Genomic DNA, 12,017 nt, shown 5'->3' with positions numbered 1-12,017 from the left:
CAAATGCTTAACAGTCCAGAGTAGCCTTACTCTGTGTCAGGGAAACCACCCTTAGGTGGACACAGCTGGTTCTGTGTATGGTAGCTAATAATATTTTTAATGGGATTTCCACTTCCACACAATACAGTGCAGGTATTTCAAATGGTTGGGTTAACAAAAGTTCCTGCCTGGAAACCGTTTCTCTGTTTGTGTTCTATGCTTTCTTCGGCATTGTGGACCATCTGCAAACATAGTCACAGGTAATTACTGTTATTGATTCATTTCATGGTATTAAGAAGAAGGTAGACAACACTCTAGTTGTCATATTGTTTTTACAACACTGACAGTTTATTTTGCTAGTAATTGTGGTATCAACAGTATGGTAGACGTGCATTGCAAGTAGTAGAGGTGAATCTTTTTCACAATTTCACCCCTCAGTGCTTTTCCGAGGACTTGGGTTATTACTTTTTAGCAGACCCCTGGGCAGTGATCTGTGTAAATTGAAAGCATGCTCTCACACTGAAGCGATATGTGTTGCCTGACAACTGGTAAGATAGACAGGTATTCTCATTGCCATACCCAACATGAGACATGCATTTGATAGAGGCCTAAGGGCCAAAGTACACATACCTGCATATAGAGGTACTCCATCTACTGATACAGAGACAGACAGTCAAGTGAAACATGGGATACAGTGACCAGAAGACCTGTCTGCAGGCGTAGCGTGAAGGCCCAGGTTTCCTTCTTGGAGCTATGGGAGAGCAGCAATGTCGTCAGCCTCTGATTGTAGCTGAGAGAGAGATCTGTGTCTTCAGAATGTGAGACCGCCGTTCCACCACTCTCTCTGATGTGCATGACTAATGCTGAACAAAGCGTATCAAATGCACCGTACAACACCTCTGACGGTAACAAAGCTGCCAGGCATGCCTGATTGCTTTGCATCTCCTTTTGTTTGTCCCTGATGTTTGCCTCTTCCGATGTCATGCCTCGTCTTACTTGCGGTAAATCGTCGTAACAGCGGAGGCAATTTTCTATCGTCAGGGTCAAAAAAGCAAAGTAGGTACCAAATGAACGTCTTCTTGACGAAATGCCGCACGAGAAATTACTTTTGTGCTGTGTCACAATCAAGTGTTTATTTTCCTTTAGTCCTGGAGTAAATCATAGGATGAGTGGAAGTAGCAATAGAAAACTCAATGTTTCACTGCTTTATGGAGTATTTATGTATAACCAATGTAATATAATTCCCTTTTCTCTACGGAGTCAGGCAAAACAAAATTAATTATTATTCATCACATCAATTTGTATAATGGTCAATGGTCTTGCATCTGCACAATCCTTGGGGGTTGTGGTGATGTATACAAAATCACTGTGGCTGCAATCATTTAACCTACTATGAGAGGCCGCTGAGAAAATGTTCTAATAATGTGATATTTCTTTCCAACTCAATAGTGAGAAGAGAAGAGTGAATGTGAGTGAGGTATTAGCAAGGCTCTGGCACCATCCAAAGGCTTGAGTGGGAACCTCCTGTCTGCACCTCTGGAAACAAGATCTCCATCTTAAAGGGATGTTCTGTCCCATCATCTTTTAGCGTGATAGTGTTGTGTCAGCCTCCCTGGCTCAACCTACCTCACACAGACACATAGGGGGACAGAGATTTTGTCTGCTTTATTGTATTCAAAGGTCACTTTGTTACTATGTAGCCGAATACACTTTTGCATTTAGTTGTCATGGTAACACACTGTGATGCTGAAGTGGATTACAGCTTAGTAAAGTGACCTTTCAAAATGTAATGCAGACAAGAAGTCTTTAGAGTGTGGGGTTCTGTCATAAAATGAGTTGCTTTGGAATGTCTGCAAGAAGAGGAGACAGAAGACAAAGTGAGGATAGTGAGGCAACATGCAGGACTATGCCATTTTTCGCACCTTTCCAGAATGTTCTCTGGATCGCTACCTTGATCGTTAACTTGCATTCCGAGCACAGTGACAGATAGAAATCATATACTCCTGGTGTGGACTTGGTACAGAACCTCCTCTCCAGAATGACAAATGTTTCAGTATTCAGACGAAACAAATGTGGATGTAACAGTGTAAAACATTGATAGAAAGGGGATTATAGCAGGACGGTTTTTCTGCCTTATTATTCTCTGAGAACTACATACACATTGTACATATCAATTTAAAGGTGGAAAAAAACCGACTTATTGTTTCATTGTGCATAAAAAAAAAAGATGGTGACCTGTCTGAGAAAGACCTTCACTGAGCTCCAGCCAAGCAAGCCCTGAAGCAGCCGACGTGGCACCTGCACAGCCTTGCATGTTAAATGACCTCTGCATTATTCAGTAGTCATCTTTAATCCATTTAGTAGGCCATAAATGCTACATAGGACTCAAGCATTACTTTGCTCAACCTGTGCTGTCACATCACACGCATCATCAAAGATGAGATGGCAATGGCCGTCTGTCTGTCTGTTGCATGAGTGTTGCATGAGCATTTGTGAGATACGGTATCCTGTCCGACTCAGAACTCAGTAAGCTCCTATATGCTAACCCTGTAGAACTAATGTCTGCTGAACTCACACTTTTCCTTTTCTTTCTCTGTTTTTCATTCCACCTAAAAGCTTAACAATACAGAAGTGGAAGGTAAAGGTAAAGATTGAAATTGCTCTGATCCAATGTAAACTCTACATCAAGTTTGGATTGAGAGCTGCTTTTTCCCCCCACTATGCATTTCTCTTTCTCTTTCCCTGTGGTAATAAATCGGACTATCAAGCAGTCAAGACTTGTGTCAAAAATAATATATTGCGATGACATTTTGAGGACAAGTGAAAAGAAGTAGACACAAAAATGAGTGGAAATCACAACATCCTTTTCAGAAGTAACCCTCCCACAGTGGTCAGAGGTTCTGAGGCATGCGTGACCTCTGTAGACAGAAGCCTCTCTGGTGTCCCTGGCCTGTCATACTGTCAGCTCGCCCAGGGCACTAGTGCAATTTCCTGTCTCAGTGATGTCCCTTCGTGGCCAGGATGAGTGGAAGAACATTGGAACTGTCACACGACGCCAGTATCACTGTAGACTTGGGCTGGAGGTGGTCCTGAGTTCAACTGGTATCCTATATTGACTCGTACATCATGATTATGTCCGTTCATTAAGCCTTTGAGCCCCGGAGTCCATTCAAAACAGCATGGATGACAACTGTGTCATCAGTATTAATGCAAATGACTGTCAGGAAAGTTTACTCAATTAGAAACCAGATTTCAGGATCATGTATTTGTTTCCGTGTTCCCCCCCCCCCCAATCTGTCTAGGAGGTGAGGAAATTGAGGATTTGAACGAGTAAACTCAAGACAATTTGCACAGCTGCTACAGCAGTCTCTCTGAGACATATTCAGAGTGCTCACACACACAAGCTTCACACTTCGCCTGTGAAAAGAGGCTATAGATAAAATGATATAGCCTTTTACTTGCATCTGTGCTGCCATATTGTTGTCTGCACACAGTAAGAAACTGATAAGAAGATGCTGTCTGTCACATCTCATGCTGACACATGCTGGGACAGCAACACAGAGGCTCACTGACAGCCCCTTGTCAGTAAACCAAAACAGAGCTTTAACACTACAAACCCCCAGTTAAAAGCAAGCTAGCTGTGTTATCTTTTATTTATTTATAAGCGGTGCAGGCGCTTCTATAGGTGACATGTGCGTGTGTGTGTGTGTGTGTCCTAAGACATCCCAGCCCACCCTCTCTACAGTCCCTACTACACAGCCATGATGACTAAAACCAGCAGTACTCAAGGTGGCCCAGAGTGGCCTGTGTAAATGACTTCACACTTTTATATCTGGTGATATTGAGGTGAATGATCACCATCAAATGTATATACTACATCTAATAGCCTATCATCTCATATCATTTCAGATTGAACAGTGAAAGCCAACTTAGTCCTTCCCCTGAGATTTGAAGAAAGAAAGAAACTATTCTATCATACATGATATGATTATGCTTATTAAATGATGACATAATAGTATATTCATTATATATTATATTATTGTTGTTGTTGTTATTATATTGTTATTATATTATGTAGCCTATGTAACCAAACACACACATCTTCTATTGCATTTTTTGATTGCTCATAAACCTGCACCGCTTACTTCACCACCTGGGTGTGATGTTTTGGGGTAAGGATGCTATTGGGGAAATGAGATGTAGCTTGTAACGCTGACCATGGTGCTGAAACCCCCTCCCCCTGGTGAATGCTTCAAAAATGATAATGTGTGTATAGTTATTTGATAGAAAATACATAGTGCAGTTTTAATCAGTGGAGTTGTTGGACACCAACACGTTTTTCTAAATATGTACCATGATCATGAGCCCATCATTATTATTATTTTATTAATTAATTAAATTATTGCATGAGTTGTCGATGACGCAGAGTTTTTACGACAGTCAGATCGGAAGTGGGTCCAGGATGCCGGTCTGCACGCCGACATCTGCGTGGACTTTCAGCACTCTGAAACTTCTTAGCAGAGCAGTGGAGTTGGCGCTTTCACTCCGACCCGGCAAACCTCGAAGTCTTTCACTCGGTCGAATATCCCGTTATCAGACAAACAACCCTGTGCAGAGGAAAGGTCTAACTGGACGTCCTTGTCATTACTTCTTCAACAAGACAATGTCATCTTCATCGCGGTCAGACGCGGGCATGACCCAGAGAATGGTGTGGGTGGATCTCGAGGTACAGTAGCTAACAGTGATCAGAACCAGATTTGACTAGACATGCCCATTCAAGACAAGCGACACATGCAATGCAGTAGCTAATTAACGGTAGTTTGCTAGCTACCTACCTATCCTGCAAATCTTTGCCCACAAGTTGAGGCTAGCTGTGTAGTTTCCTCTAGTTGCCATAACATAATGCTAGACTCGAGTGCAGTCTTACTAGATAGGTTGATAGCCAGCTAGGGGTATTGAAAGCAGGTGCTAGCTCGCTATCTACGATCACCACTCCCACGCATGCTATCTTGCCTAATGATTGTTACTGCAGCCTAGTATATCCTTCCGGATGCTAATGCTAAGCTAGCAATGAAAGAACTCCATTCTGCTGTTAGTATGAGCTAACATGAATGGAGCTTATTTATTCTTGGAGGGGATTTCAACCATTCCAGCCTGAGAAATGTAGCCTACTCCCAAAATTCCACCAACATGAATCTAATATCGTCCCATTGAGCTCTTCAGTTCATGGTTAATGTCAGAGCAAATGTCTGTAGGTATGACATTATGTTTGTATGACTAACCTTAATGTCTATGTAACTGCTATGATACAGTCTCCTCAACACTGACATCATTGAGAATCCTCACGTGTCATATTATGTCATATTAATGAGATATAGTTGACAGGTTTAATAGGTTCGTATCATATAATACGACACGGGAGGATAAACCAACTAAGTCAGCATCAGCAATCATTCTTTTTCATTGTCTGATTATCTTTCCTTAGTACCTCAAAATTATCTTGCTTGCAATGCAGAAAAATGTGTGCTTCTATCTTTTTTGGGGGGGTATTTTAACCTGAATGAGACCAGAGCAGAATGATGCTGCTTTTGCTATGCTGCTGCTGTGTGGTTTAGATGAGAATGTCTTCAAAGTGCTGAATCTCTTTCTCTTCTCTATTTTCCAGATGACAGGCCTTGATATTGACAAGGACCAGATCATTGAGATGGCGTGCCTCATAACTGACTCAGAACTAAATGTTTTGGCCGAGGTACTGTAATCCGCAGACTTCTCGGTTGGCTGTGTTCTGCTCTTTGCGTTATGGAGAATAATGTTTGAAATCTGTTGACAGGGTCCCAATTTGATAATCAACCAATGCGATGAACTGCTGGACGGAATGTCAGACTGGTGTACAGAGCATCATGGCAAGGTAAGGAGTGTGTTGAGAAGCGTTTATGTTCAGTGCCTGAGTGCAAGGGGATCTGAGCTTCCGGGCCAACCTTGAAAGCAACACGGCCCTAGTACTCTGTTAACCCCTAGTACCCTAGTACTCTGTTAACCCCTGCAACTAAGATAAAACACAAGATCATTTCACTGATAATATTAAGCTCTGCTGCTACCCCAAATCCTCTTAAGACTCCAGCACTCACGGCCCAGCTCTTTCTTCCCAGTCAGGGTTGACGCAGGCTGTCAAGGACAGTAAGATCAGCCTGCAGCAGGCGGAGTATGAGTTCCTGTCCTTCATCAGACAGCACACCCCACCGGGACATTGCCCCCTCGCAGGTGAGTGACCCCCTGGAAGGTGAGTGACTCTGTGTCCAGACAGGTGAGTGACTCTGTGTCCAGACAGGTGAGTGACTCCTTGTCCAGACAGGTGAGTGACTCCTTGTCCAGACAGGTGAGTGACTCCTTGTCCAGACAGGTGAGTGACTCTGTGTCCAGACAGGTGAGTGGCTCCTTGTCCAGACAGGTGAGTGGCGCTGCGACCTAGCAGGACACCAAACATTGTATGTGTCGGTTCACCCCAGGATATCTTAACAAGTTGGCACTGGATTGCATTATCAAAACGGACTTGTGTTTATTCATGTGAAGATACGCTAAAAGTACTGCTTAAGTGCTGAATTTACACACTATGCTTTCGCTTACGCTTTTAACAAGGGTGACAGAGATATTCACTATTTCATTGCTAAATATTTAAGTTGCTATGGAATGTTTACATGGTGGTGCAGCTGGCCCTCTTATGAGTTCTCTTATGAGAACACTGCACTGTCATAAACCTCACCATGACACCAGTCTAAGCCTTTTTCCAATTACCATTATCATGTTTTGTCATTCTGTTCAATTAATGTTCACAGTCTCCATGACACGCATCTAGGCTTTTGTCACTGACAGCCTGGGAAATAAAGGATGTTTGACTTCTATTTTGGAGGAAGGATGGTAGACTCAGCAAGTGATGGATGATTGGATGTTGATGCAGCCCTGGCTGGTGTTTCTCTCTCCAGGTAACTCAGTGCACGCTGACAAGAAGTTCCTGGACAAGTACATGCCTCAGTTCATGCACCACCTCCACTATAGGATCATCGACGTCAGCACCATCAAGGAGCTCTGCAGGTGTGTGCGTGTGCGTGTCCGTGTCCGTGTCCGTCCGTGTGTGTCCGTGCGTGCGTGCGTGTGTGTGTGTTGACATTGCCCAGTCAAAGTGTGGAAATGAAGCAGCCTAGGTGTTGTATTCCTCTTATCGGGTATCACTGACAACGTTCTCACCCTTTAGCTGCTTACCTGTAGTGATTTTTCCCACGGTTTTGGAATTTAAACCAAATGCCCTATCAGGTCCAGGTGTGATGGTATCTGTCTTTTTAGGAATAGTATTTGACTATTTTCCAAACTACACTCTCACTCTCTCTCTTAGCCAGGATCTTAATCTATTGTGCCCAGAGACACATTCACAATGAGGGGGGATAAGGCAGTAAATAGGAGTGGAGTTACAGGCCCAAGCGGTGTTGCGTGGAGCATTATTCGCTTTTTGTTCGCCGGGTTTCAACTGTTAAATAGGTACTTTCCTAATTTCAAAGGTCTCGCTGATTTTTGTTATGGTGAAATGTGGTGCTATTTACTCAAGGCATTCATCGGGTCCTTTTCAATTTAAGCGACTGGCATATAACAGACCCAATTTGTTAAGGAATTATCCTGATAGTGTCGAATAACCCTAGACCGTTGGAACAATGAGGTATTGATAAGTTTTGGTGATTTCTGGGTTTCCTTGCTTCACAATAGCAGAGTAGGTGTACAATTCATTGAGTCTTGAAAGAGATTGATTTGTGTTTTCTCCTTTTTCAGACGGTGGTTTCCAGAGGAGTACAAGCTCACACCACATAAGAAAGCTTCCCACAGGCAAGTCTGACAAGTATTTGCAAAGTTGTGCAACTTTTAGCACAGTACCTTAGTACATGCGTTAAGGACATGCTACAGGATTTCTGTATCATTTCAGCCATTAGTTCTAAAATGAGCGCTCACGAGCCAAAAAGGGTCCCTGAAATAGACTAATATTGTCAAGAAATGACCTGATTGGTCAGAGAAGGGCACACCTCCCCACTCCCATGAGAAAAAGCTTATTTTGTTGGTCTTAAACGGAGGACTGTGTGGTCTGATAAGATAAGAAATGGATTAACATTATATGAACCACACAGTCAACACTAAAGCAAGGGTTTGATGTTAATTAGTGCCAATCCTGTAGCATCTCTTTAAGTACAATACAGTCATATTCATCATGTAATTAGAGCATTATTAAGTAAGGAGTGCACAGTCCATTAGAAGCATAGGATCAATGTACAACACATGATGTATGTTTAATGATAAAGGGTCAGTTTAGAGTGTATGGGATACAGTAGTGTTAGAAGTAATGCAATATATAAGAATCAGAATCCCTGAAATAAAGATGTTTCTTTTTCCTCCAGAGCATTAACCGACATTCAGGAGAGCATCAAGGAACTGCAGTTCTACAGAGCGAATGTTTTCAAAGCACAAAAAGTGGAAAAGACGCGCAAGACAATAGAAAATGGAGACAGTATGAAGAGTGTGTGAGAGTCTCTTCCAGGGTTTGGATGAGGTTAGGTTTTACGAGGGGGATGGGAATCTTCAATGTTCTATGCACAGCTGGATGTAAACATGAATTCCTCAGTGTGTGAGTGTGTCAGCCAAAGAGAGCAGCATTCATTTTTTTCAAAGTTCCACCCTTACCTAAGCCTGTTTTTAGTTCCTGTTTCAGTGTGTGTTCAGCTGCTAAATAAAGAGTGGCTTCCAGGTTAAAATGTGTAATATGAGCATTTCATTGTTTGGAAAAAGGTTTCTGCATTCAGTCCTCCCCCCCCCCCCCCTCCATTGTTTTATACCTGTGAAAATGAAACATTTTTTGGGATTTTCCTTGTTGAGTTTTGTCGTTTTGCCTTACTTAAAGACAATAAACCGTCATTCAGAGGAACATCTTGAGCATTGTGGTTCTTTCAGGGCAAAAATTGCAACCGGAAGTCAGTGAGCTGTTGAGAGAGGAGCACACCACTAGATGGCAGTACAACACAAAGACAGGAGATACAGTAGCACAGTCATTGGCCCTTTCACAATGGTTAGAAACTCAATTCCTCACATTCTCTCTTTTGTCCTTCACTCACTTCCTGTTCAAGAAGCATTGTGGGAGAATATTTAAGCGGAGGTACCTAAGTCTTAGGATGGGTTGTGAGTAGGAAACGGGCCAAGGACGGAGGAGTGGGAGTGAGGTATAACGTTTCTAGCCATTGAGAAAGAGTCACAGTATTGAGGTATTCAATGTTGGTGAATTTCAATGATGGCCTCACAGTAAACACGAAACTGACAGTTGATGAGTGGAGTTTGTTTTGACCCAGACCTAAGGGTCACACAAGATCTGAGGTCATCTCAATTCCTGTCAATGAGAAGAGAGGACTGATGTATCTTCTCTGTCCATCAGATTACTAGAGGTTGTGAAAGGTCATAGTTTGTTCTTTCTACATATCCATTGACTGGCTTTATTTAAAATGGCTGCATACCAAATAATAATTTCAGACATTAGTATGTACATGCTCTTAGTTTTTCCTAAAACAATATATAAAGAAAAAAAATGGACAAGGAAATATAACAACGGAAGATGAGGAACTATGTTGTGCTGTGAATGTTCTAGTAGTAACCTGGTTGTTCAGTAGATCCTGGTTGTTCAGTGATTGTTGTTCAGTAGATCCTGGTTGTTCAGTGATTGTTGTTCAGTAGATCTTGGTTGTTCAGTAGATCCTCAGTGGAGGCTCCTCCATAGAGGTGGAGGAGGCCTGGCCTCCCCAATAATTTGAGAGAAGAGAGAGAGATTTAAAAAAGCAATAATTATATTTATTTATTTAACAAAAAACATGTATATATATTAATATTATTTCCGTTTTGTTCATAAATCTGAAGTTTTCCATGGCTAAAACCCAATATTGCAATTGTAAAGCACCTACAGGCCAGAATCCCTATACGTTTGTATTGAGGGAGGCCAGGCCTCCCCCAGGAAAGTGGTTTCTCATAGAAGTCAATGTAATGCAATTTTTTTCATGGCAATATGTGATTGGCCAAATCACTGAAAATGGGTGGGCAGAGGAGGCCTGGCCTCACCATGCATTGAGTCCAGGGCTGAAAGATTGACATTTTGTTCGTCCAATCACATGAAGCCATTTTGAGAATTCACCAGTCACTTCAGTCAAAGAAACACTCGCCACGAGTGTCCTATCAACTTGTCCTTTGCAGGCCACGTCTAGAACACCCATGGCTATTATCCCTGAAGATAATAGCTCATTTGGCCAAATACTTTTGCTTAAAATGACCTCGGAAGTCGGCGAGATTCTGGCGCGATTTATACATCGAATAGGTAGACAACATTTAGGATTTATTTAACAGTTTTATTTTTAATGTAGTCGATTTAATATTCTTCTATAAGAACAGGGAACATTCCATCGCGAGTGAAGCGAGCAAGCGGAAAAAAATTGGCCTCCTCAATTCTGGAAGTCACCAGCCTCCACTACTGTAGGCTACCCCGCCCCCCATTGTTTTACCATTGTTTTATACATCTTGTTGGATTTTGCTTGTAAAAGTCTACTACATGATTTTAATTACAAAAAACTACTGATTACTGAAATATTCAAGGACCTTGACAAGAGGTCAAGGTAGTTTACACAAGCTGTACGAAATGTAACCATGTATTTTCCAAATTACCTCTCGTGTGTGTGTGTGTGTGTGTGTGTGTGTCCTGGTGCTAGGTGTGCTGAGGTCAGTGTTGGGTTAATGGCCTGTGTCTTATTTAGTGCTCCTCTGTCCTTAGCTCCCTCCCTCCCTCGGTGTGCCAGGCAGCTGGGCAACTCCAGGGCTTTTTACACCCCTCTGCCCTCAGCAGCAGGTCAGCTCCTCTGGGGGAGAAAGAGAGAGAGAGAGGGGAAGGAATAGTGATGGAGACTCGACCTGGGGCACTGTTAAATCACGCCTGATTTAAGACCGCTGTAAGACCTTGAAGGGAGAATCGTTTTTTAAAACACACATAAAAGTGATAGCGTGCTGGTGTGTGAGAATAAAAAAAAACGAGAAGGAAAAAGACTGGGGGTGGGGATGGTGGAAGGGGGGGGGGGAGCGAGAGAGAGAGAGAGATGTGAGGGTTACCTTGCCAATCTTCATCAAAGTGTCTGGCTCCACACACACACACACATACACACACACACTGCAGTCAGCTGTCCTCCTCATATAGCGGCTTCGGCTTCTTAAACAGGACAAGGACAGACGGGAAATCGATCAGGGGAGGAACACTGCAGCCTGCCTCAGGGTCATACATACAGATGCAGTATAAGCCTCTCAGGCAGCCATACTGGCACAGGCCGAAGCTGAGTGGGTGTGTGGGGTGGGGTGGGTACAGATTAGACAGTTTAAGTGGAATACTCTCGTGCTATGAATAATCAACGGTTTTGTTGTTATTTTTGATTATACGTATATATAAGAGAACATTTTTAGATATAATGCAAATAATTTAGTTTGAGAATGCTTATCTCTGTTTCTGTCAGTCCTATTTACTGAAAGCCCTACTGGAGTTGAAAAATATGAAGAAAAAAAATCTAATTAAACATTTCTTATTCACTAATGTGCCTCTGCTCTGTCATGCTCTCTCCTCATGCGCCAGACTAAGGATATGATCTTCTTCTCCTTCTCTTATGGAGTGCTACTGAAATGGCCTCAACGCTGACAGTGTGCATTACAAGCAAAACACAAAATAGACAAACAATAGCAACATCTACCTAGTTTCTTTGTGTGTATATATATATACTGTATATGGACTGAGAAGTAAACCAATGGTGAGTTAGGAAAGTGCTCATCCCATGCATTGTGTTTGGCATAGGGAGCATACACAGTGTTGAATTCTGAAGCATTGAAACATATTGAAATTGTATAAATTGCAGATTACATGAACCTCCCCTGGACTGTATTTAAAAACACATCACCCTCACCTGGACTGAAATTGGAAACACCTGACCCTCTCCCAA

The 12,017-nt window shown here is 42.4% G+C and overlaps 1 protein-coding gene across 1 annotated transcript; it reads left to right on the top strand.

Annotated features, from left to right (window-relative positions):
• Window positions 1-4,445: 4,445 nt before the first annotated feature.
• On the top strand, window positions 4,446-8,918 carry smfn (small fragment nuclease). Its single transcript, XM_080530338.1, has 7 exons — window positions 4,446-4,705; window positions 5,645-5,728; window positions 5,810-5,887; window positions 6,129-6,240; window positions 6,960-7,068; window positions 7,795-7,848; window positions 8,412-8,918. Exons 1-7 carry the CDS (start codon window positions 4,643-4,645, stop codon window positions 8,536-8,538), a joined length of 627 nt encoding a protein of 208 aa, XP_080386464.1. The 5' UTR covers window positions 4,446-4,642; the 3' UTR covers window positions 8,539-8,918.
• Window positions 8,919-12,017: the final 3,099 nt, after the last annotated feature.

This window comes from Nansenia antarctica, assembly GCF_963989245.1.
Source record: "Nansenia antarctica genome assembly, chromosome: 4".
Classification (NCBI taxonomy): Eukaryota; Metazoa; Chordata; class Actinopteri; order Argentiniformes; family Microstomatidae; genus Nansenia; species Nansenia antarctica.
This window is presented reverse-complemented; position numbering and strand designations above follow the sequence as displayed.

Coding starts and splice junctions, on each gene's coding strand:
- smfn (XM_080530338.1), top strand. CDS start 4,643: ATGTCATCTTCATCGCGGTCAGACGCGGGCATGACCCAGAGAATGGTG. Junction 5,729..5,809: donor AACTAAATGTTTTGGCCGAG/GTACTGTAATCC, acceptor ATCTGTTGACAG/GGTCCCAATTTGATAATCAA. Junction 7,069..7,794: donor ACCATCAAGGAGCTCTGCAG/GTGTGTGCGTGT, acceptor CTCCTTTTTCAG/ACGGTGGTTTCCAGAGGAGT.